The sequence below is a fragment of the Cryptomeria japonica genome, chromosome 11 (assembly GCF_030272615.1).
Source record: "Cryptomeria japonica chromosome 11, Sugi_1.0, whole genome shotgun sequence".
NCBI lineage: Eukaryota > Viridiplantae > Streptophyta > Pinopsida > Cupressales > Cupressaceae > Cryptomeria > Cryptomeria japonica.
In genome coordinates, this window is record NC_081415.1 from 498,125,122 (window position 1) to 498,152,780 (window position 27,659).

The following is a 27,659-nucleotide window of genomic DNA, read 5'->3' on the forward strand; positions in this document are numbered from 1 at the left end:
AGATGACATGAAAACCCATTCTACACTCTAGGTTTAAGTTGATCACCGTTGTCAGTCTTGTGTGAGTTGTCATTCAGTGTTGAGTCATCTCTTGGGTGTCTTTTGATGGTATGCTTGGAGTGTTATGTTATTGAGTGATTTAGTTATTAATTAATTAAATTATGTATATAATTTAATAATGTTAAATTAAATTTATATATATATATATATTTGGTAATAATAAAATAAATAAATGGTTCGTAACAATATTTAAAGTAATATTGGTAAATGATTTTATATCATTGGATATTTTATTATTTATTATTTATTGGCTTTTGGAATTATTATTATTGTAATTATTAATATAGCCTTTGGTTATTTATTTGTGGCTTAAATTTATTTATTGTAGCCCTTGGTTTATTATATTTATTTATTTGGCTTTACAGTTAATTGAGCCATGAGTATTATTTTATTGGTTGATTTACTATTTGCATTCTTGGGTTGATTAGATAAATATTATCCTACCTACCTTGTTATATGGTTGGTTGAGTTATTGGGTAAGTAAATTAAATAATTTTTTATTAATACTTACCTTGGATTTTGGAAAGGGTTGGTAAGAAATATTATTCAGCCTATTATTCTTATTGGCCAACATTATTGCATAGTTTGGGGTTGATTTCTATTTATTTGATTTCCTATGATTTTTCGGGGGTTGGCTTCTCGGATGCATTTTCTGGAGTTGGATTTTTGTTTCTTGTTGAAGTTGGATTGCTTGGGCTTGTTTGGATTTCAATCTTCTTCATCAATTTTTCATTCAACATTTACCAGGTTGGAGGATTCTTTCTCTTGCATTTTTAATTTGAAAAGATTGTTTGCATCGTCTCTGTTTTCAGGAGTTTTGGGGAAAATATTTTTTTTATATAGTTTTGTATAGTTGCATAATTTGATATATGAAATTATTATAAAGTTTAACTATAGTCTGGGGGAAAAATATAATGTATGTAATTATTTTCCTTGTCGTATTCGGCCGGCTGTGTTCTCTGTGATCTAGGATTTCCCTGGTTCCTGTGTGTTCTTTTTTGTATGGGAGTTGAGGATTTGGTGTTGTGGTAAATTTCCCTCATTGAGATTTGAGAGGTATGTGCCTTGTTTAGTTGTCTGGACATACTCGTGTCGAGCTTTGCCGGGACTATTTCTCAGAAACTTATATGTTTTCCTGTGTTTTATATATTTATATATTTCTACTTTTGAGCTTTAAAACCTTGCTATTTTACTTAATTTTGTATTTGTGTTCCTTGTCTTACGGTTTTCAAAGCCTTAAGTTGATTCTATGATATTATTTTGTTGTTGTAAGTTTATTATTTCAATCTGTGTTTCTGAGTAAATGAGCTAAATCTACATATACACTAATTTATTTGTTATATGTGATGTTTTAGTTATTAAATGTGCTATTGTGTCTCATTTGCACTGCAGAATAATGCATATGCACTAATACTTAGTATATGTGTTAAAAATTTGAGTGAATGCATTATTAGTCTGTGTATATGTGTTGCAAGATATAGTATATGTGCTGCAGAAACTTGTAAATGTGTTGCACAGTTATGTAAATGCGCAATTCTGGCTATTTTATGTGTTTTGGGTCATTTTTCTAGATTTTTGAGTTTTTGTCTGGGTTTTCTGATTTCTCAATTGTTTCGGGAGTCTATCCAGAGGTTGTGTTGTGCTCTTGAGTACTCTTGGATGTCCGAAGTAATGTTTGATGCGATATTTGATCTTTTGTGTTGAGTAACACCTTGCTATGTTAATGGTTCTTTTCTCTATGATGTTGTGTGATCTATGAGATCTATGTGGATTATTCTTGTGGCTCAATGTGTATTTATGATGTTTGATCTTGGATAGATGGATTGTATTTTGTGGGCCTTCTTGCTTGGTTGTTTATGTAGTTAAGACCTAGGTGCATGATTAGGGGGAGTGGGCTTCCATGAGTCTGTCGAGGTCGAGAGGAATGGACTACTAGGATTCTTGAGTAATAGATTTGAGGTCTAGACTGTTTGGATAGCTCATTGGAGTTTTTTCATTGTAATTGATAGGTGATAACATAATAATTAATATTAGATCAATTTGGTAGAGTAACTCATCTAAGCAAGATAAGAAATATGTTTTGTAATACCCATCTCATGGATCAGAGACCGAAGTGAGGTGGTAGATCTGGTAACCAAGTAAACCATACTACCTTGATTTCCTTAAAGGTTGAGATGGTTCTGCATGTATATCCTATGTGGTATCATGTGATGACACTATTTCCCTACATGTTAGTCCTAGTTCCGTATGTCTTGTTGTTGAGTTGCCTCTGGAGGTTTCTTGGTCGTTTGATATGTTTTCCTTGGTTGTGTTATAGTTGTTTCCTCTTTCGTTGATAGGTGTCAACTTAGATATAGAGTGTGTGTTGGATCTTGTGTAATCTCCTAGCACGGGGTGTGGTTCCTTTGGTTCCACATGGTCGGGTGGTTGGTGCCTTTCTTCCATTAGGATTTTCTTCAGTGGATGTTTTTCTTGGATGCCTTGCGTGGATGTGCATCTTTTATCTCTTCAGTTCGTGGATGGATATTTGAGAACTATGCTCATTGTTGTAAAAGACATTGTATTTATGTATCTAGTAGAAGTTATTAGGAGAAACAATGAAGTATCATGTGTATCTTCAAAATGATTAATAATGAGGACAATGGATATTGAACCTATGAATGTGTACCGGGTGCCATGCTTGTGATGATGTAATTAGTACATATTGTTATGATTTAATAATGTAGTAATTGGTAATAAAATGGTTATTTGATATTGAAAGAAATGAATGGTTGGGATTAGGAACATTTGGTATTGGTGCTTTAAAATGAACCTTACAAGATGGTAGAGTATTCATAAATGGATGTAATCATTCAAGGATTGTGTGAAGGAATTAATAAGAGTAAGTTAGATTGCATTCGGATTATGGAAGAAATATGTTATCATGTTTAGTAATAGATAAGTGTTTAGTTTAACTGATGACGTTGATATACTGTAGGCAAGATAGATGATTATTGATGTATTGTATTTTATTTCCGCTTGTGTATCATGATTTGTGTTTATGTCTATGATGGTTAATTGGTTGTCATGTTAATGGATGTTAAATGCAAATGCATATATATATATATATATATATATATATATATATATATATATATATATATATATATGTTGCATTAGTTTATGTTTTAAAAAAAAATTGTTATCTATTTTGCATGTTAATTAGAGTATTTCTCTACGGTATTTTGGTGGGCATTACATCTAGTATGAGAGCTCATGTTCATACATTGGGTACTCTGGTTTCACATGATCTCATTGTGCGTGTTAGAATTTTAGCATGGGGTAGCCCAGTGGTTTATCCCTGCTTATTGTTTCTTGCATTTGTTGCTCTAGATTTCTTAGCTTTTAGTTTCTTTGCGTCTTGATTAAACAAGATGCATGCTAGAGGTAGAGGTAGCAGTCGTGGTGGTCGCATGGTTACTCGAAGGAATCCTCGGCCCAAGGTTTCTAAAGAGCTACACCATAAGGAGAAGAAAAAACAACATGATCAGCAGGTGGAAGGAGTGCAAGTTGGTGATGCGATTCTGCAACTGATTAATGTGCTTCAGGGACTTATCGATCATTTGGGGAAGAGGCAGGAGGTGAATCAGCAAGAGAGATCTCCTCATTCCAGTCGTCAAGATAGAGATGTAGAGCAGGTTTGAGTGAGGGAATGTTCGCGTTCACCTCGGAGGAGAGTTGATGCAATACCTGATCAGGACGTAGTTGCAGCAGGTCATATGAGGGATCTTATAAGGAGGACTCGTCCTCCTACTTTTGATGGATTAGGTAGTGGTATGGAGGTAGAGACTTGGTTGTTGGACTTGGGTAGGTGTTTTTCTATGCACCTGTGTAGCAGTAACACCAAGGCAAGGTATGCGATTATGCATCTTCGTTATTTCGCGACAACATGGTGGCATACGAAGGAGCAAAAGTTGCATATGGACATTGCAACAGTTTCATGGGAGTTGTTTTTGGAGTGGTTTCGTGCTTGATTCCTTTCGGAGCATTGGAGACAGAGGAAGGTTGATGAGTTTCACGATTTGAGATAGCAGGATATGATAGTTGAGAATTTTGAGTGTAGGTTCTTTGAGCTCATGCAATATGTTGGGATAGTGGATGATGAGCCAATGCTAATTCGGCATTTTGTGAGAGGCCTCAGTGATTGTATCAATGGTAAGGTTCGAATGCACGAACCTAAGACTTTGGAGGTAGCTATAGAGAAGGCACATATAGAAAAGGAAAATCTTGCTTTATTTTCAGGTGGTGCGACATGTGGATAGACAGTTAGTGCTCCAATTTCGGGATCGGTTGTGAGAGGTGTGCAGACACGGGTATAAGGATTTGCTAGGAGTGATCCTCCATCGTCCAAGGGTGAACGTCATCAATAGAAGGAGATATCTCAGGGTCAGAATGCTTCCCATAGGCATAGATCACAGGCATATAAAGAGCGCAGCAGGAAGAGTGATATTGATTTTCATGCCAATCGGTCGATGCAGAGTTCTTAGCAGAACTCTAGTGGAGGTAGTTTTCAGCAGCCTAGTGCACCTTTAGTCATTTGTGGTTTTACCAGAGGGAGTTGTTTCACTTGTGGTCAGCAGGGACATTACACAAGATATTGTTCTCAGCAACCTACTCAGATGTCAGTTCAGAGGCCAGCAGCGTCAGAACCCACTGTTGGTGATGCAAGTAGATCTCATCTCATATTTGCCACAGCAGATGACCATCAAGATGTCCGTCAACGTTTGGCAGTTGAGGGTTCACGCCATGGCAGAACATCTTTCGATGGTGATCAAGCGCATCCTACATCAGAAGTTGATCCTCAGGGTTCATGTCATGGAGCAGGGAAGGGTCCAATGGCACTCGAATGAGGATTTTTCAGCATTACGGTAAATTGCAGTGCAGTTGAGAGATAGTTATTTCCCTACTTGTTGCAGGCTTCCAGGAGTAAGCCTGCGACAAGGGGGTGAGGATGTAGTGTCCCTCCCTGGTTTATCTTTTCATTTTGTGCTTTGATAGACTATCTTGTGATGCTTGGACTAGACTATTGTGGATTTACATGTGATTTAGATGCCTTATCATGGATTTTGGACATATTATATTATATTTAACATTACTATTTCATGTGGATGATGACGTTATGGATTGTTATATGGGTTATTATGATGGTAGGTGCTCATTTGATGACTTTTATGTACCCATTCTATGTGTTGTTTATACTTTCTTATGATGATTTAAGGATATTTTATGATGTACTAACTCTAATTCATGATGTGAGATCGATTATGATATTGCGTGATTGGTTGTGAGTGCCTTCTACTGTCTTGGTGATAAGGGATGATGTCGCATCACTCATTGCGAGTGGGATGTGCCATTGTAATTCTCTATCACTTGCCTATATTATATATTGTATATGTTGTATCGTGGCTATGTGGATGCAGGATTTGCAGATACCAGACATCGACTCCACCTAGGTTCATAGGTTTGAGCGTGTCTTATCCCAATGGCAAGTTGATCGAAGATGACATGAAAACCCATTCTACACTCTAGGTTTAAGTTGATTACCGTTGTCAGTCTTGTGTGAGTTGTCATTAAGTGTTGAGTGATCTCTTGGGTGCCTTTTGATGGTATACTTGGATTGTTATGTTATTGATTGATTTAGTTATTAGTTAATTAAATGATCTATATAGTTTAATAATGTTAAATTAAATTAATAGACTTATATAGTTTATAATATATATATAGTTGGTAATAATAAAATAAATAAATGGTTGGTAATAATATTTAGAGTAATATTGGTAAATGATTTTATATCATTGGATATTTATTATTTATTGGCTTTTGGAATTATTATTATTTTTATTATTAATATAGCCTTTGGTTATTTTTTTGTGGCTTAAATTTATTTATTGTAGCCCTTGGTTTATTATATTTATTTATTGGGCTTTATAGTTAATTGAGTCATGAGTATTAATTTATTGGTTGAATTAGTATTTACATTCTTGGGTTGATTAGATAAATATTATCCTACCTACCCTGTTATATGGTTGGTTGAGTTATTGGGTAAGTAAATTAAATATTATTTTATTAATACTTACCTTGGATTTTGGAAAGGGTTGGTAAGAAATATTATTCAATCTATTATTCTTATTGGCCGATATTATTGCATAGTTTGGGGTTGATTTCTATTTATTTGATTTCCTGTGATTTTTTGGGGGTTGGCTTCTCGAATGCATTTTCTGGAGTTGGTTTTTTGTTTCTTGTTGGAGTTGGATTGCTTGGGCTTGTTTGGATTTCAATCTTCTTCATCAATCTTCCATTCAGCATTTACCAGGTTGGAGGATTCTTTCTCTTGCATTTTTAATTTGAAAAGATTGTCTACGCCGTGTCTGTTTTCGAGAGTTTTGGCAAAAATATTTCTTCTATAAGTTTTGTATAGTTGCATCATTTGATTTATGAAATTATTATAAAGTTTTACTATAGTCTAGGGGGAAAATATAGTGTCCGCAATTGTTTTCCTTGCCGTATTCGGTCGGTTGTGTTCTCTATGATCTGGGTTTTCACTGGTTCCTCTGTGTTCTTTTTTGTATGGGAGTTGAGGATTTGGTGTTGTAGTAAATTTCCCTCATTGAGATTTGAGAGGTATGTGCCTTGTTTAGTTGTCTGGAAATACTCTTGTCGAGCATTGTCGAGAGTATTTCTCATAATCTTGTCTGTTTTCCTGTGTTTTATATAATTATATATGTCTACTTTTGAGCTTTAAAACCTGTTATTTTGCTTAGTTATGTATTTGTGTTCCTTGTCTTATGGTTTTCAAAGCCTGACGTTGATTCTATGATTTTATTTTGGCGTCATAAGTTTATTATTTCCATCTGTGTTTCTGAGTAAATGCGCTAAATCTACATATGTGCTAATTTATTTGTTATATGTGTTGTTTTAGTTATTAAATGCACTATTTTGTGTCTCATTTGCGTTGCAGAATAATGCATATGCGCTAGAACTTTAAGTGAATGCATTATTAGTCTATGTATATGTGTTGCAGGATATAGTATATACGCTGCAGAAACTTGTAAATGCGTTGCACAGTTATGTAAATGTGCAATTCTGGCTATTTTATGTGTTTTGGGTCATTTTTCTAGATTTTTAAGTTTTTGTCTGGGTATTCCGATTTCTTAGTTGTTTTAGGAGTTTGTCCAGAGGCTGTGTTGTGCTCTTGAGTACTCTTGGATGTCCGAAGTAATGTTTGATGCGATATTTGATCTTTTGTGTTGAGGAATACCTTTCTATGTTAATGGTTCTTTTCTATATGATGTTGTGTGATCTATGAGATCTATGTAGATTATTCTTTTGGCTCAATGTGCATTTATGATGTTTGATCTTGGATAGTCGGGTTGTATTTTGTGGGCCTTCTTGCTTGGTTGTTTATGTAGTTAAGGCCTAAGCGCATGATTAGGGGGAGTGGGCTTCCATGAGTCTGTTGAGGTCATGAGGAATGAACTGCTAGGATTCTTGAGTAATAGAGTCGGGGTCTAGACCGTTTGGATAGCGCATTGGATGTTTTCCATTGTAATTGATAAGTGATAACATAATAATTAATATTAATTAGATCGGTTGGGTAGATTAACTCATCTAAGCAATATAAGAAATATGTTTTGTAATACCCATCTCATGGATTTGAGACCAGAGTGAGGTGGTAGATCTGGTAACTGGGTAAATCATACTACCTTGATTTCCTCAAGAGTTGAGACGGTTCTGCGTGTATATCCAATGTGGTAGCATGTGATGACACTCTTTCCCTACATGTTTGTCACAGTTCCTTATGTCTTGTTGTTGAGTTGCCTCTGGAGGTTTCTTGGTCGTTTGATATGTTTTCCTTGGTTGTGTTAGAGTTGTTTCCTCTTTGGTTGATAGGTGTCATCTTAGATCTAGAGTGTGTGTGGGATCTTATGTCATCTCCTAGCACGGGGGGTGGTTCCTTTGGTTCCACATGGTCGGATGGTTGGTGCCTTTCTTACATTGGGATGTTCTTCAGTGGATGTTTTTCTTGGATGTCTTGCGTGCATGTGGATCTTTTATCTCTTCAGTTCATGGATGGATATTCATAGCAAATTATTGATCATGATTCATTAGACATGTATATGTAATTGTATTTGAGAACTATGCTCATTGTTTTAAAAGACATTGTAATTATGTATCTAGTAGAAGTTATTAGGAGAAACAATGAAGTATCATGTGTATCTTGAAAATGATTCATAATGAGGACAATGGATATTGAACCTATGGATGTAAATTGGGTGTCATGCTTGTGACGATGTAATTAGTACATATTGTTATGATTTACTAATGTAGTAATTGGTAATGAAATGGTTATAATGTGTTGAAAGAAATGAATGGTTGGGATTAGGAACATTTTGTATAGGTACTTTAAAACGAGCCTTACAGGATGGTTGAGTATTCATAAATGTATGTAATCATTCTAGGATTGTGTGAAGGAATTAATAAGAGTAAGTTAGATTGCATTTGGATTATGCAAGTAATATGTTATCATGTTTAGTTATAGATAAGTGTTTAGTTTAAGTGATGGCGTTGAAATACCCTAGGGAAGATAGATGATTATTGATGTATTGTATTTTATTTCTGCTTGTGTATCATGATTTGTGTTTATGTCTATGATGGTTAGTTTTTTTTCATGTTAATGGATGTTAAATGCATATGAGCAATTGAATATATATATTGCATTAGTTTATGTTTTAAAAAAAAATTGTTCTCTATTTTGCATGTTAGAGTATTTCTCTGGGGTATTTTGGTGGGCATTACAAATCAAGATAAAAGCCCCCACAAAATATGAGTGGTTTATACCCAATATGTTAGATAGTATGCACTATGCCTTCATGGGGAAACCTAAAACATTTATGGATTACCAAACCAGGGTCTTCTGCAAAATTTAGCCATGAAATGCCTTACTTCATATGAAATATGTTAGATTTTGAAATGAGAATGATGATTGATTTGACACACTTGGTTCCAACCTAGATCAATAAAGTAATAGAACTCATAGTCAAATTGAAAAAGTCATCATGTGTATTAATATTTATATGTGAATCATCACTTGTATCTCTATGAAGTTTGTTGATAAAGATTCTCTTTTGTTATGTCATCAACCCTACTGGCAAGGTCAATGAGAACTCTCTTAATGCTTTTCTCATTGAAACAAGTAGCTATGTGCAAATGGCCATCCTCTATACCAATCAGCAAATCATTACAAGAAAAATATATGGTAAGACTAGCAATGTCACACATCTAAGATAATTGGGGGCAAGAATCTACCATTTTTACCATATCACTTAATGAAGGAAGAGTTTCAAAATTAAAAGGAGGAGGATTGACCCCAATAAAGTTAGCAGAATGTGATGGAAAGTGGTTAGTGTAAATATGTAAGCTTTGATTCATCTTCACTACAACCTTATTCAAATTTTTAACTAGACCACAAGTCTAGATATAGCCCAAGTCAATATGGTCTTCTACCAAGTGGTGAAGATGCATGCATTGCTCAATGTTATGTCCAAGTACACGATGGAATTGGCAAAAAGATTTTGGGTCAAAGAAAGCTAAAAGAGGTTGGTTTATTGGAAGAGGTCAAATAATAGGTAGTGTTACTAAATTATTCTAAAGTGTTTTTTACATTACATTGCGTAAGGATTTAGATAATTTAGTGAACTACATGTAACACACACACTGAAGAGAATTTTGATGAAATTAAGCATGTGTACCATTAGTATCTAGCGATTTTCAAATGCAAAGTGTATTATTTTCATCTTTTTATGGTTTCTCCAAGGTTAATTTATTGGTGCAATTGGGTGTGTGTATTTCTTTGGAAGTTCCAGATTACATTTCCTTTGTGTTTTTAACAACTGCAACTATATTTGGCACTAATTAGAGGTGTTAATGTTTTTAAGGTTTTTAGTAAAGTTGACATATATAACCATGAATGAGATAGTGAATTGGAATGTGTTTACTATCTTTGAATTTTCACCCTTTTGAAATTTCCCAAAAAAAATCATTGTTGCAATAATATGTGTATGTGCTTCTTAACTATTTCTCTCTATTTTCACAATTTCTTTATGTTTGTGTTATCTTTAAACAACTAAGACTATTTGACAACTATCAAAGGTGTTGGATAGTATATTGAACATTTTTTTAGTAAATCTATAATAATTAGTGAGAGTAGAATGAGGAGTGTCTACTCTCTAGGTTTTCACTCGTTTAGGGTTTCTCCAAAGTAAATTATTTTTTTGTGATATGTGCATTTCTTTGCAAGCTATCTCTATTTTAAAACTTCATTTATGTTTTTGAACAATTAAAGCTATATTTGGCATCTATTAGAGCTGTTAATGTTTCGAAGGTTTTTAGTAAAGTTGGCATCTACAACAATGAATGAGATAGCGGAATGATTGGTCTTTACTCTTTAATAACACTCTTTAAATTATCATGAAAGTAGACAAATGAGAGCCAATGAACAATGTGGAAATGAATTAGGGTAGCCATTTAATACAACTCCAATGATGGCTAGTGAAACATTTTGTACTTCAAGTTGACACACAATTGCTAGTATGAAAGATTAAATTGGCCCCAAATTTGAATTTCCAAATTATAAGTTTAGTATTCATTTCCACAAATTGGGAAATTGACCTAGGTTCAATCCTACAAATTGTCGATCTAAACTTGGGCGAGGGAGTGGAAAATTACAGTTCAATACCAAATCCTAGGAATGAGTGCAAATGGAATAAAGCTCAAGTTATGACCTGGCTCTAAGCAAAAACCATGTTATGTGTACACCTATCATTGCAGAAGGAATAACCAAATCAAAGTGTCCAAAAATATGGGGAAAATGCAAAATATCTAATTAAATTAGACAAACTATTGAGATCATGACAACATTTTTCAACTCCATTGGGCAGTTGATACGATCTTATAAACATGTCTCAAATGATCAAAATAATTTCATTTTACTTTTCTTGATAATATAAATGAAAAATGTACTAGAATTACAAATTTTGAGAATCATCACATAAGGATTTCCATGGTGAAAGTGAGGTAGTTCTTCATTCTCTTTGGCAGTGCAAACTAAAGGCCATATATAAACTTAAAAATTATACCCATCATAAAAAGCTTTTATATTAAAAAAATATTGTATACAAAGAACTTGTCTACCTAATGACAATATACTACTTTCTTTTGGTGCATTATTTTTAGCCTGTCCCATAGGTTATTTTTAGCCTCATAGACATTAAAAAATTTCTTCTTTGTAATGTTCCCACCTTGAAATAAAATTTAATGCTAAATAATAATAATAAAAATGAAATTCAAATGAATAAAAATTAAAAATAAAATTAAAATTAAAATATAAAAGAATATAATTTAATTTAATTAAGTTAATGAATGGTCAAAAGACATGAAATGAAAAGTTGTGACTCCCTCAAACATAAGATATAAAAGGGAGAAGAGAACCTCATTTGAGAGGAGGGTAATTTTTGGAAATTAGAAATGCAGATCTGATTTAATAAGTAGTACATATCTTAATTGTGAAAGGTTGTGTCCCTTTCAAAGGATAGAAACAAAGAAGAATTGCACTCTTTTAAAAGGTGTTTCAAAAGGTGCTAATGGTGAAAGGGTGTGTCTCCTGTCAAAGGGCATACATGAAGAGGTGTTACCTCTCCCTCACATTAAGGAGTTTTAAGTTAAGGAATCAAAGCATCTAGGTGACAACACCGTCGACCAAATCATATCAAAATTGTTATCACACGCAATAACATCCTTGTTCTTGGTGGTATGCATGGTGATGTGCTTAATATGTATGCTTAATATATGAAGTCTGATAATGTTCTTATGCAGAATTTAGTCGTAGTATTAATATAGACTCCACGACATCTATATTCACACCCTTGGGAAAAAATTGTCTTGGACACAAGGCGTCACAATTTTCTCAAAAAAAACCCAATTTGGACCAACAGCAAGAAGAAATAAATGAACTGGTTGATGCCAATTATGAGGAATAGATTTACTAAGAAACATACTCCATGAGACCCCCGTGAGATGACAAGGGCAGCGATCTTGCATAAAAGATATTAATATCCTATTAATATGTTAACCAATTATAGATATGTTAACTAATGTATAATTGGTTTATCCATCGATTAGTGTGCCCAAATTGATGTATTAACCAATCACCAATTAAGTGCGATTTCACGAAGTGGCCAAGTGGTTATGAAAGGATGGGATGCAAAAGATATAGAGATGTCTTTTGAAAGGAGGCTTATCACTTTATGATCAAGTAGACATGACTCTTCACCAATGAAGGAGAAGATACTTATACAACAATCTTATCACTCCACGGTGGCATCGCATCAAACTTGATATTTCATAAGATATTAAACACTCAACAATTCGACTGAATATTGCAGTTTGGTATGAGTCTCCTCCGCATAACATTGTATCAATTTGCATATATGTCTACATACTAACGATTACAATGCACTGCTCTCATAATTGATTATATATTGCATCTGACTAATGATTTTTCTACAGTTTATTTATTATATGTAGAATGTCTAAATAATATTGGATCTTTCATATGTTCTGAATGTTCTGAGTCATAGTAAGAGAAGAGAGGGATCTCAAATGGGGGTAATGGTGTTAGTGTCACCCCTAAGCACCCCACCTCATATGTATGGTGGGGTCCACATGAGGCCAAAGGGGGGCAAAGGTGCTCTGCCTTTGGGCTTAAGAGGGTTAGACTTTGGGACCCCTATTGAATTAAATCCTTATCCTCTCTACCATGGTGATGGATGGAACCATGTGAGTGGGAGAAGGTAGCTTGATTGAGGGGGAATGGTTGTAAAGACACCCTATCAAGTTACCCATCCTAGCTTGCTATGATTGGGGTTCATTAGTTAGTTAAGTAACCTTGTAATCAATTAGTTATGATCTATATGATCTTGATCTCTACATATACAGTTGTTTGTCATTATAAATTGCCTAATGTTTCATCAGAATCAGTCACTCTTTACTTTATGAATCATCATAGTTAGTTGTTTGTAATTATTACACTTATATAATATGATTTGTAGGTTATTTTCTAACTTATTTGCAGGTTATACCCTTTAAGGAGATAAAGGTACTCCCCTTCTAACCCTCCCTTGTTGACTATGAATAGTAATCTGGGGAAAAAACTAGGGTAATTAACAAAAGGAGACTTTACATTCTTCTTATGCATGTTAATCAAAAATCACTGCATAGAGATTTCTTGCTTCGACCCTAATATGCAACGTGGCATAATTTCAGTTTACTTCAACAATTTAAATCTAGAGTCCTCCAAATCATTTTATGATGAATGACATACGAAAGACACTGGCAGACAACTAACAAATTCGGTCAATCATGTTGCGCATAACGAGGATTTTAGTCCGTATGATTATATTCATAGGATTTTAGTCCGTATGATTATATTCATCACTTTTAACAATAGATTCTATCGGTTATGACTGGTTAATGCAAACCATGCATGCTAATGATGTCAGTCATGTAAACAAATAATTGACTTAGGTCAATTCATGAGAGATTTAAAAGATCGAGCATGTGACGTTTTGTGGATTGCCTTGTGATCTAATAATCAAATCCAATACCTACACCATGTAACAAAGCATTTGATGTGTTTTTTTCTGTCTTGTTGGTATACTGAGCTGCTAAAAACAAGTTTGATAAAAACCAAAATACTTCCGAGCATTTTATTGATTTAGCAATAAACTTCCTTTCAGCATTACACCATTCTATCCTCAACCTGATCGAGAAATTATAGGCAAGGGCTCAACTGCTATTAAAAATGCACACCACTAACTCATGAACAAGCCCAACCCAATCAGAGAAATAATACAAAACGTCATATAAGGGTTTCCTCCACAAACCGAATATACACAGCCAATGACAAATGAAGGGCATGCTACGAAACAAATTCTTCAGCATGCCATATGCAATCGACGCAATTCGGTTTGGAAAATAGGGCTAGAAACAAGCGTTCTTTGGGCAAGATTACGAATGTCCTCTCTTGAGCAATCTCTCGAAATGCGAACAAGCTCTAATAATGCTCCTCCCGCAATTAGATCCTTAGCATTAACTTCTGCCACATTATTAGAGACTGACGTTTTAGGAAATGTAAAATGGTGCAAAATATGAAATCATGTATGTCATTAATCAGAATGAACACAAAAAACAATTCCAAAACATCTACATATCAGGTACTTGCCATGTTGTGCCAGGTGGCAGAGTGCAAGCTCAATATGACGTCTAATAGGTGAGGCTTCATTGTTTGCATTTTGTACAATCCAAGGTAGGGTCCCATCATCAATTAAAAGAGACCTTCCAGCTTTCATTCCTGTGCAGTCAAGTAGCACAATATTTTTCATGAATCTATTTATTTGATCTCGCACTTAAGGAACTGCTTATTTATAATTGAAAGGATTTACTTACTTACTTTATGGATCTCTAGTCCAATCTAGAAATGCAATTAAATATTCATCCATTTGATTTTGAGAATATTGTTCTGCTGAATTGTCAATGATATTACTCACCTTGTGTACATGCTCGAGACTCGCACTTTGCAAAGTTTGCAATGCCACGAGCAACTTGTGCAAGAACATCTGGATGACCACATCTGACCATCCCTAGTAATGCCCTTATTCCACCTTCATCTCTTAACTTTATTTGCAACTTATCTATGCAAGCAAATAATAAATAGTGGTCAGTACCATCGAAACCATGGATAAAACAATAAATAGACAAATTTCAGATAGCATTGTATCTTGATGTGACATTGAAGCAAGACCCGATATTGCAAGCAAATCAGGATGATGCACTACATCTGCACAACAGAGTCTAGAACACCTCAGTCCAGTATCATCATCTCAAACATTGGAATCATGATTTAATATGTAGCCTCATGGTGATATGTCAACTTACCAAACATTAAGTAAATGGAATGCAAACAATTGGACTCTGTAGAGAATGTTTGGGTAACAATCACTTTTAGAGGTTATTTTGAACAACCAGATAGGAATAAAAAATTTGAAGAGGAACCATAATTCAGGAAGACAACTTTACTGTTCATGAAATATCATAGATTCTACCAATTTGGACCTGTCAAAAGAAACTCCCTCCACAACAACTGTCCAAACTGGAATTCTAGATCTATCCTTCAAATTCTGGTATGAACCTATATTTAAACAGATCAGAAAGCTTAGATAGCTTTTGTTAATCTTGAAAACTATGCAGACAACCAGTAACAAAAAGTAAGAATATGTATAGATCTTCAACACCAGAAAAAACTGCCCCCATCAATTAGCCGTAACTTCCAGATCATACATGGTAGCAGGATATTGATTCTGTTTCAGTATATAAAAAATTTAGATTGATGGTTCCCGACAAACTGAAAAGCAGATCTATAGTCTAAGAATGGTGAGAAGAAGTGGTTAAAAATCATTCGCATAAAGAAATGATAAAGAACAAGGACAAGGTATTCAAAAAGAAACTCGACTCAGATCCTTGGCTAAGCTTTCAAATACATTTAGCCCATTTTGTCCCATCTTGGCAAATATAGGTCTGATTTCCATTTGCACTTCATTGGCACAAATAAGTCCACATAGTACAGAATCGCCATTTTCTGAACAAACATGTACCATGATGCTTTGAACAACTAAAGACATTCTGAAGGTCATTAAAAAACATCCAACAAATGTCTCCTAGTGTCACAAAATAGTGTAAAGATGTGAGGGGTGAAGTACTAAGCCATGTACTTAATCAAATTAAGTATTAATCAAAGTTTGCAGATACCATGTCACTTGAAAAAAGGTTACGTAAACTTAAATTGAGGTGATAAGGTGTCATGGTTTTAAATCGTGCCAAAATGATAACAAAGGTGATGACCATGTCTAAGGTTTTAAATTATATGATAAATTATTGTCACATAGGAAAGGACCTATGTAACTAGATTCAATAAGAACCCTAGATGAGCTAGTCTGGGTCAAATAGACAGGCTTGGGAACCTGGCCTGCACCCTAGGCAAATCCAGGGCAAACATACCAAGAACCCACAAGGTTCCAAATAATTTGCATCTGAAAAAAAAGTAACCCATCCTAAAAGTGCAGTTTTTTTGAAGAATTTGGAGCTTGGTTATAACTTGGTAAATATAAAAATTGGCATGCATCGTTAAGGTCATGCAGCCTTGAAAGCCTTAATTTGGACTTGGTGGCAGGGGAATAACCCAGCTCTAATCTTAAAAAGTTAAAAAAGTAAAAATTGCTTTAGGTTGTGCCAAATGAAAAAGATTTTGTTTCCAGAGTTTTTTTCTGATTAAATACCAAATGTTATCAGATTCGTGCAAAATGGTCTGGAAACGGGTTCGGGTGCAATCAAGGTCCAGGTACGGCCCAGGTTCGCCCAGGGTTTGCTTCGGGCGCTTGGCTGAACCCACAGCAAATCCAAGTGTCTGGACCAATCCCGAGGTGAACTCAGGCAGAACCCGGCGCCATGGGCACCCAAAAAAGGGTCTCACATTCCAAAAAAAATATTCAAAAACTAGACCACCCACCACCTCCCCCCAACCCTAATTTCACCCTACCTTTCCTTCATTTGCCATTTCACCTCATTTCTACATCACAAAACTTGCATTCTCACCATTTTTTTTCTCTAAGCTGGTTTTAAAGGTTGCTGCATTTTCTTTTTTGAAGGTTATGGAGGAGTAAGACGCACGCCAAAGGCTTAGGAATCATCAGAAAAGGAAGATTTAACATCAAAGGTGAGAAACTTTTTTTTTCAAGTTTTCAATAATTTTTTCAAAAAATTTCAAGTTTTTTTAATTTTTTAAGAAGTTTTGAATATTTTTACATACTTTTTAACAATAATAAGGGTTTATAATGCCAAATTTTTTCAATAATGTTTTCCATTTTAGGTTCATTATTCATACATAATAGCTGGAACTGGAAATTCTAATTCAGGTGCCTGGGGCCAAAGTGAAGAAAGTCCTTTTAAAATTGATGCAGCTTCACCACTTTGACATTATACAACAATGACTAAGCAAATGTCTGGTGGTGGGAGTTTTCTTTGGGAGTTTTATTGCAATATAGAGTATACAAGCTCATACTATCCAGTGAAATGCACCATCCCAGATAGAAATAAAAGCTTGTTAAGGGCCAAATGGCAAAGGGCTTTCACAAGATCTAATAATGGCTTATATTAATGAACAAGAGGAAGCTAACATGAAAAGCAACAAATCAAAGACTAATCATCCTCTTGCCAAGAAAGGATCAAAGAAGCCTCCTAGTGCCTTGACACGACGAGCTGGCCCACATTCTTTCATGCCAATGCCACCACCTCTTGAACCAAAAGAATGTTTTGGTTACACGAAAAGGAGGCCCATTGGACAGTGCCTTCAAAAATGAAATCAGAGAGGTTGCAAATCAGAGCATTGTTCATTGCATTTATTGCAATAAAACTCTTTGGGAGTTTCATTGCAATATAGAGTATACAAGCTCATCATACTATCCAGTGAAATGCACCATCCCAGATAGAAATAAAAGCTTGCTAAGGGCCAAATGGCAAAGGGCTTCCACAAGATCTAATAATGGCTTATATTAATGAACAAGAGGAAGCTAACATGAAAAGCAACAAATCAAAGACTAATCATCCTCTTGCCAAGAAAGGATCGAAGAAGCCTCCTAGTGCCTTGACACAACGAGCTGACCCACATTCTTTCATGCCAATGCCACCACCTCTTGAACCAAAAGAATGTTTTGGTTGCACGAAAAGGAGGCCCATTGGACAGTGCCTTCAAAAATGAAATCAGAGAGGTTGCAAATCAGAGCATTGTTCATTGCATTTACGGCAATGGGCTTCCTTTCAACATTGTTAGATCACCTTATTGGCTAGAGATGGTGAAAACTCTTTGCAGTACACCTCCTCATTATGTTAGTCCCGAGTATGAAAAGGTGTGAACCACCTTATTGGCAAAGGAGAAAGCTTCAGTAGAGACACCATTAAGAGTCATCACAGACACATGGCCAAAAACAAGTGTGTCCATTTCTAATGGATGGAAAGATTGCAAAAATAGACCATTGATCAATGTTATTGCAGTGTCCCCTAAAGGGGCAATGTTTTTCAAGGCGGTGGATTGTGAGGGGCAAGTAAAAGATGCGAGTTTCATTGCCAATATCCTCATAGAATCCATTGACATGTTGGGGCCTAAAAATGTTGTCCAAGTCATAATAGACAATGCTAAAAATTGTAGGTCAGTTGGGTCTATAGTGGAGGCTACATACAATCACATTTTTTGGACACCATGTGCAGTGCACTCAGTCAATTTAATCTTCCAAAAGATTGGGACACAAATTGACTAGGTCAAACAAGTTTACATGGGGGCCGAGGAGATTCAAATGTTTGTGACTAACAAATTGGAGTTGAAGGTAATTTAAATTTTATTTTTTAATTTTATAGTTTTTATTTTTTAATAGTTAATACATGACGTGTATTTTTTTATGCCATGTTAGGTTCCCGAAACACAATTTGCATCTCACACAATCATCTTAAGACGACTTGTGAAGGAGCAAGAGGCCTTGAGTGCTATGATCATAAACACCTTGTGAAGTGTATGGAGGTAGTCAAACACAAAAGGAGTCCAAAAAGTAAGAGCATGGATCCATGATGATGAGTGGTGGGATCGTTTGAATATGTTTTGAGTTTCACCAAGCCCATCATGAGCATGATTAGGTGTGTTGATACTGACTGCCCATGTTTGGGTGAAATTTTTAAAGGCATTGACTTGAACGTTTAAAAAATAAGAACAATAATAGAGGCCAAGGAACATGACTCAACCGAAACATTTTTCAAAATTGTGCAACAAATTGTTGTTGACCATTGGAACAAGATGACCACCCCCTTAGATCTCTTAGCATTTGTTTTATCGCAAAAGTATTATAGCAAAGAGGTACTTGCATTGCCAAGGAGGGTGGCACCATACAGAGATGCAAAGGTTGCTATTGGCTATAAGGTTGCATTTAGAAAGATATTTTCAGATGAAGTTCGGAATATTGTCTTGAGTGAGTTTGGCCAATTCATATCTTCAAAAATTCATGATCCTACCGCTCTTCATGCCAAATATAGGATGAGTGCTGATGAGTGGTAGGATGGTTTATTTTTTATTTTTATCCTTTTTCATTTGATGCTATCTTATCAAAATATTTTTATTTTATAAATTATGTTTTAAGATTTGATTCCTGAATTATAAAATTAAATACTAAATGTCCTATGCAAACTCAACAAGTTGTAAGTTCTTCTTCAGCTGAGCGGAATTGGAGTACATACTCCTTCATCCACTCAGTCAAGCACAATCGTTTGGGTTCAAACTAAAGCAGAGGATTTGGTCTACATACACTCCAACCTTCATTTATTGTCACATAAGAAACCTAAATACAATGAGGGTGTTACAAGGAATTGGGATCTAGCCCCTGAGTGTGCTGATTTAGATGCTACAGTTGCACAACTTACCCAAGTCTATATAGATGATCATGCGGCAGCTCTTGCACATGACACAAACGTAGCTAGTGGGAGTGGTAATGGATTGTGGTTCAAATGAAGTTGAACCAAATGTTAACCTTGGTGCTTCTGATGAAGATGAATATGGATATTAAATATGGATTTTAATTTTTAATTTTCATTGTGTAATGACATTTTGAGACTTGAATATTATCATTTTTGCAAATTATGAATATGATATTATGAGGTATTTAAAAAATTTATTTGTTGGCAATTATGGATTTATGTGTATCACTCTTCTTATAGTTATACAGTTATAGTTATATTTTATTCTTTTGATGTTTGACAATATATATATATATATATATATATATATATATATATATATATATATATATATATATATCAGAGATCGGAAAATCACCCAAGACTCGCCAAACTCGACGAGTTTGAGTACGATTTATGCCCCTCGAGTCTAGCGAGCTCGGACTCGGACTCGTTGGATTTGATGATGTTATTGTGTCTTTAGGGTGTATTCAATAAAGGGTGCATGAAACAAGTTTTAAATCTTTAAAAATCTCTAAATTTCTTGAATTTTTCACTTTCACGAGTCCAGCCGAATCTGACTCCGAGTCTCGAGTCCGAGCCGAGTCCAAGTCCTGATATATATATATATACCCGTACCCAAGGAAAAAAAATTGTAGTAGCACGTACACAAATCCGTATCTCGTAGTCCATGATCAGTTTGAGGCAATCACACACTCCCAATTTGCCGATGACACTATCATATTCGGTGAGGCTACCATCCGGGAAGCTTCGGGCATCAAGAACACCCTAGAAGAGTATACTTTGGCTTCGGGTCAAGTTATGAACAAAGGGAAATCCCAACTGTTCTTCTTCAACACCAACAGACAAACACAGGGTAGAATTGCACAACTCTTGGACGTAAGCATTGTGGAGCTTCCGATCAGGTACTTGGGGGTGCAGGCAATCACATATTTGGGAAGATGTTACCAAGTCTTGTCAAACTAAATCTGAGAATTGGAAAAACATATGACTGACTCAAGCTGGCAGAATTACCATGATTAAGTCAGTCCTATCAGCAATACCGATATATAGCATGTCATGTTTCAAAATGCCGTTTGCGGCTGGAAAAAGTCTGAACAACCTACTAGAGAAATTTGTGTGGGCTGGAGCCAAAGACATCAGGAAAATACCACTGATCAATTGGGACACTTTATGCCTTGTTACGGAAGATGGTGGTGCTGGTCTTAGAAAAATGGAAGTACAAAATTCTGCTCTTGGTGCGAAGCTAGCTTGGAAAATGTGTAAGGAACCTCAGAAATTGTGGTGCAGATTGTTCCAAAAGAAGTATCTGGATTCAGACGACGCGAACAGAATTCTCACGATGGCTAACTCGGAGAGGGGGTCGGCAACCTGGAACTTCTTCTGGGGTAGTAGACACATTATCACAGACCATATTTCATGGCAGATTGGTAATGGCAGCACTGCGCTGTTTTGGAGAGACTCCTAGGATGGGTTCCCTGCATTAGAGGATTCATTTGAAGATAAGGGATGGGTGGACATGGTGGAAAATTGTATAGGACAGCATGTGTGCAATTACATGGAAGGACAGGTAGATCAAAATGGCCTGAGGAAATGGAGGAAAATCGACACAAGGGATCCTTCATTGTGCGAAAAACTATGGAAAGCAATTAAAGATAGGTGCTGCGAAATCCGGAAGGTACAGCGCCAAACTCGGTTATGAAGTTCAGAGGCAAAGAGGATCCATCAACAGTTGGCCACATAAACTGTGTTGGAACTGCAAAGTGCTCCCAAAAGCGGGGGCTTTCCTGTGGATCGCACTGCATAACAGAATCCTAACTGGAGATAGACTCAAAAAATATAGGTATCTTAGGCCCTAACCGTTGTGTTATGTGTTGTGCAGAGGAAGAATCAGCAAATCGTCTACTTTGTTGGTGTCCAGTTGCAAAATATTGTTGGCATTGGTTCCTTGAAAGTATTAATTGGGTAACTGTTAAAAACAAAAGACTCTTCGAATTCATTCTTGCATGACCAAACAATCAGAAGACAAAATGGTGTGATATATGGTTAATTGGACCTTCCTTACTAGTATGGCATATATGGAAAGAAAGGAATAGGAGGATTTTCAAGGAGACATCATTATCACAGGGCATGTTGGTGGAAAAGATCAAAACTGCAATAGAAGAAGTAATGAATGCAAAGAAAATAATAGGCAGGACTAAGATATACACTAGTTGGGATGCACAAATGGAGAAGAGATGGGTCCTTAAAGAGCCACAAATATATGTGCCCCCATCAAAATGCCTTGATAGAAATACCATCAGATGGAAAACCCCTCCATGGAGTTGGACAAAATTGAACTTCGATGGTGCCAATAAGGGGAATCCGGGGGCATCAGGTATTGGAGCCATAATCCGGGATGATCAGGGCAATATCCTCCATGGGTTGTTTAGTGGCATTGGAGTTGCCACAAACAACGAAGTAGAGATTCGTGCACTGGAGGCAAGACTACGTCTCTATGTTAGGCAAGGAATTTCTAGAATCATAATTGAGGGTGACTCTCAGATTATAATAGACGGGATCACTCGGTCAAGTTTTCATAACTGGCAGCTCAACAAATGGGTTCCATTGATAAACAAGCATCTTAAGAAAATTGAGAGCTACGAGATTGGGCATGTCTACAGAGAGGGGAATCAGGTGGCTAATTACCTTGCGAACCTTGGTGTGGGAGAATATGATGACCCTATTTACTTTTGCCAAACATCTGCAACAGATGACATCAAAGAACACTGTCTGAAGGATTGCCAAAGATATCCTCGATAGGGGATCGGGTAGCATGTCTACGACCTTTTTGACCCTATCGGCTACCGGGGCATTGTGGTGGCACCAGGATAAACACGGGGGAAGTATGAGTCTGAGACTGCGAACTGGAAAATGTCCCTTTGATGGCAAGATCACATGGCCCCTGAACAATCCATCATGACGCCTAGAAGTTGCTACTACATCGATAATGGCACTTTGCAGAATGGATGATCCTAACAAGATTTGGGCAGGGTTCATTTGATTGACATCACAAAGCACAACCATATATGGCGAAGTCGCCTGACAAAAGCAAAATAGGAAAGTTCGAGTGTCGTTTCGGGAGCTTTGCAAAGACAAATTTGGGCAATGGCACACTTTGGAAGGGTCAGTTGTGTGAATTGTGATAACACACTGAATATGCAATTGAGAAACTGTTTTGCACTGAAGATTATGTGTATGACTCTGTTCGGGGGCTTGTGGGCATCACTCTAAATTTTGATAGACATTGGTGTGATGCTATGGTGTTGGAAGTCGTTCTCCTGCCTCTAGTGGATATCATCGACTCGGGGGAGCACGTGGTTGAGCTGCTTGCAAGGTTCATAAAACCATTTATTGCGGATAGTGTTGCAAACGACATTCTAAGCATGGAGGAAGGAGTCAAGGTGAGCATACTGAAAATTCATTTCCAGTTTGAAAACTACCTACCCTCTGAGTCGGGGGATGATGGTGATGAAGAAGGCAATGTGGATGGGGAAGATTGTGAGGACTCTGCAGAGGATGATGGATCTGTAGATAGTGAGACCATTCATGAGATGGCCCGTAGGGAAGTTTGGAAGGAAGAGCGCGAGAGATTGAAGACATTTTGAGAGGATGTGTGGGAGATATTTAGGTGTGTTGTATTCAATGGAAATATGGAACCTTTTCGAAGGGTAACTGAGTCTGATGACTGGTGGCTTCCGGAGAACTCCACCAGCAATGCAATCAGCATTGGTGAATTCGCTGCTGTGATCTATCAAGCCATTGGGGGGCATTTGTAATTTCAAGATAGGGTTGGATTAAGAATATTGGGTTTATTTGGATAGTGTGGGATGATAATTTTGGATATATATGTAGTTTTGGGTCTATGTGTATAGAAAATGCTGGTAATACATAGTTGAGTGGGTTTCTCTTGTATAAAACTATATGTAATTTTCATACTCATGCAATATAGGGAGCTACCCCCATTAATGGTAGTACTTATTTTAAAAAAATAAAAAAATAAAAAAATAAAACCGTATCTCGTACCTAAATCAGCAACTTAGATACCAAGTAATGAATTTGTGATGTCCCAACCTAAATGTTGTGGTAGTGCAGATTCTCGTTGGGCATGTACCCAAAGCTGGGACCCACCCATAATCAGGCAGCTACGTGTCCGTGAGAGGGTTGGCCTACACTGGCACTCTGGTGGGACAAAAACCCCACTCTTAATGACGTTGTGCACCATTCACCATCAATCTGAGCTTTTGGTGTAGCAGTTGTCTTGCTTGGTTCAAGAGCCAAGGTCTCAAGGTGGAGCCCTACAAAGCGTGGTGGGTTGTGATGTCCTGTTGTGACGTATTCACACATCGCCCCATTGCAAATGGGGACCCCTTCTTTTTGCTTTCTAGGTTAGTTTTCTTAGCTTAGTCTTTTAGGTTTGTGCTATTAATCTTTGCATTAAGGGGTTGCCAAAGAGCTTATTTGAATAGGATGCTCTCGTTAGGTTGAGATGAACCAATGGGTGGCCCAGGTCAGGGTCTCTTTGAAAGCCCTCTTTAGGTCTGGCCTTGGTCTAGTTTTGGGGTTAAGTCTTGATTAGGATGATGAAGTAAAGATCAAGTGCAATCATGAAGGAGAGAATGGAGGGAGTTAAGGATTTCTTCACTTAGTTTGATGAAGTCCTTTTACTTCTAGGCTTTGATTGGCATGGAACTGACCTATTTGCCCTTAGAAAATGCCTAATGATCAAGTCTAGACTTGAAAGTTTGACAAGATGAAGAGAAATTTGAGCTAGAAGACCAAATTCGCTCCTGACCCTTCCAAAGGTACAGGAGTGAATTCCTCCTAAACTCCCTTTGCCCTCCTAATTTGGATGAAATCCCACTCTAGAATAATTAATTGACAGAGATTGACAAAGATTGACATGAATTCACCCTTGGGGATGCCCTTGGACAAACTTTGACTTGGTAATTTGGATAGAAAGTCAAGAATTTGAACATTATTGCAAAATTTGCTCTTGACCCTTCCAAAGGGACAAGAGCGAATTTCCTTAGACTCTTCTCTTGCCCCTAGTTTGGATCATGAACCTTCTTCCCATGGTTTGAGTGTGAGAGAAAATGACCTATCCATGCCTTTGAAAGGTGAATTGATAGGAAGTTGAGCAAGGAAATGTGAAGAATTTGAGCTCTAAAGCCAAATTCGCTCAAGACCCTTCCAAAGGGTCAGGAGCGAATTTTCTTAGAACACCTATTTGCTCCTTGTTTGGGTCAAAATCTTTGTTACTATGGAATGATCAAGGGAGGATTGATGTGTACATGCCTTGAGAATGAATTGGAAACAAGATTGAATAATAAAGGTTAAGAATTTGAGCTAAAATGCTGAATTCGCTCCTGACCCTTCCAAAGGGACAGGAGGGTATTTCCTTAGATCTCCTCTCTTGGACCTAACTTAGATCAAAAATCTTGCTCATATGCCTTGATTGAAGGAAGATTGACCCATTTATACCTTGTGAGCGAATTCAGACAAGATTGGATGATGAAAATTGAGCCATGAAGCCAAATTCGCTCCTAACCCTTCCAAAGGTACAGGAGCGAATTTCCTTAGATTTCCCTCCTTGCACCTAGTTTGGACCATAAATCTTGCCCCCATGACATAAATGAAAGAATGTTAATGCTTTGAAAGTGAATTGAAGAAGTTAAATGCACTTGGAACATGAAGAAATTGAGAATTGCTTAAAGGTCAAATTCTCTCCTGACCCTTCCAAAGGGTCCAGAGCAAATTTTCTCAAAGGGTCATGTACCTTCCAAAGGTACTAAAGCGAAATCCTTGAGGAGACCTAATTATTCACCAAAGTCATTGAATGGTTGTCATTTTGAGCAATAGTGAGAGCAAATTGGCTTGAGTATGGAAAGAAAAGGATCAAAGTTCAAGTCTAAGACAAAGTTATGAGAAAAGAAGTGTGAATTGAGCCTAAAGGAGCAAATTCGCCCCTAGCCCTTCCAAAGGGTCTAGAGCGAACTTCTTCAAGAGACCTTGTACCTTGCTCAAACCTTTGAACCAACCCATTCCTAAGTATTTTGAAGGCAAATGACTTAATTTTGATGGGGAGAATGTTGAGAGATGAAATTCTATGAAGGAAGAATTAAGCAAAATGCCAAATTCGCTCCTGACCCTTCCAAAGGGTCCAGAGCGAATTTTCTTAGAGGGTCATGTACCTTCCAAAGGTACCCAAGCGAAATCTCTTCTAGGCCTTCCTGAGGGGCAAAATGATGATATCTTCATATGAAAGAATTGGAATCTAAGACAAATGATAAAAAGAAGGCAATAAGTGAATTTAGCTAGTAAAGAAGCTAATTCGCTCATGTACCTCTCAAACGGTCCAGACCGAAAACTTCATTATAGGTCATGTCCTTCCAAAGGGTCCAGAGCAAATTTTCATTATAGGTCTTGTCCTTCCAAAGCGTCCAGAGCGAATTTTCATTATAGGTCATGTCCTTCCAAAGGGTCCAGAGCGAATTTTCATTATAGGTCTTGTCCTTCCAAAGGGTCCAAAGCGAATTTTCATTATAGGTCCTGTCCTTCCAAAGGGTCCAGAGTGAAATTGATCCTAGTGCCTTCTTGTTGATGGTTTGAAGTGAGAAATACCATGTTAGGATGAATATTTCATATGTGCTTGACACCATCTTTTGTTTGTTTTGCAGATCTACAAGACCAAGTTGGAAGGAGATTAGGCAAGGACAAGGACGGCCTCTTCAAACCTCATCATCATTAGGGACACCTTAAATGCATGGAAGGGGACCCAAGGTGCTGCTAGGGTGAAAGGACTTCAAATGATCAACAATTACAAGCAATAGATAAAGATATTCTCAAGGACCTCATTCTATCACATGGAGAAATCACAAGATGTTAGAGGAGAAGGAGTGACTTGACCATGACTTCCTATCATCAAGATGTGAAATCAAGAGGAGGCCTCATCAAAAACAAGTGTCAAGGAAGGGTACTGTAATTTTATACCCTAGGTTTGTTAATCAGATTTATATCCTTTAATTATGCCCTAGATTTTAATCAGATTTGTAGCATTTTAATAAGTCATAATTCAGTAAAATCAGAAATGAAGGAAGTAGATCAGAGACAAACACAAATACCTTGGGAAAACCTCCAAGGAGGAAAAACCCAGCATTAAAGACCCTTAGGTCAGATTATATATTCTCTTGACAGCAAAAGTACAATACTTAGCTTCCTTTACAAATCTGAATCCTTCATGAATGACAGATCTGCACTTCTTCAAGTCTGCACCAAAATTGCCTTTGTCCTCTAGAACTAGATCGCATAAGTCTGGACAATTTTGCACCCTCAAGAGTAAGTTCGCACTTCTTCAGGCAAAGCTAATTCGCTGAAAAATGAATGAGTGATATTGACTTGCAAAGTGTCTTTTATTTATATGCATCTTTAACTTGATTATTGCAAGTCAGCCTCCTTTAAATTTTGGCGCCAATATTTGTTGTAGCGTGGGGTTCTAGGATAGGGCTGGGCTTAACCTTGGGGCACGTTACCCTTTAGGATAGGGCCTAGTCCTAAGTGGGTTTGGATGTTGCCTTAAGGCAATCCGAACCCATACATTATCCTAGTTACAAACAACAAGTACATCATTCATCAGGTACATCAGGGAAGAAGGAGGATCAACCAAGGCCAATGGAAGGGAACGTTGAAGAAGCAGATAGTTTCAGAAGAGTTAATCAAAGTTAGCTTCTCATCATCATCACATTGAATATCAAGAGATACAACATTCCTTGACCAGGCAAGTACCAAACAAGGTGGCATCCCAGTCACTATTCCTCCAATCAGAAGGGTCCACATCAGCATGTCCAGATTCGGTGAACCAGGCTCATGCATGAAGGCACAAACTCCGATGTATCTAC

The 27,659-nt window shown here is 36.7% G+C and overlaps 1 protein-coding gene across 2 annotated transcripts in view; it reads right to left on the minus strand.

Moving 5' to 3' along the window:
* Window positions 1–13,831: 13,831 nt before the first annotated feature.
* Window positions 13,832–27,659, minus strand: part of LOC131068321 (kinesin-like protein KIN-UB) — a 93,376-nt gene continuing 79,548 nt past the window's right edge. For both annotated transcript variants that reach the window (XM_058003492.2, XM_058003493.2), the window contains exons 17-19: window positions 14,703–14,846; window positions 14,378–14,506; window positions 13,832–14,251 (exon numbers count right to left, since the gene is read on the minus strand). In XM_058003492.2, coding sequence (XP_057859475.1) covers window positions 14,091–14,251; window positions 14,378–14,506; window positions 14,703–14,846 — 434 coding nt within the window. In that variant the 3' untranslated portion in view covers window positions 13,832–14,090. The remainder of the gene's footprint in view (window positions 14,252–14,377; window positions 14,507–14,702; window positions 14,847–27,659) is intronic.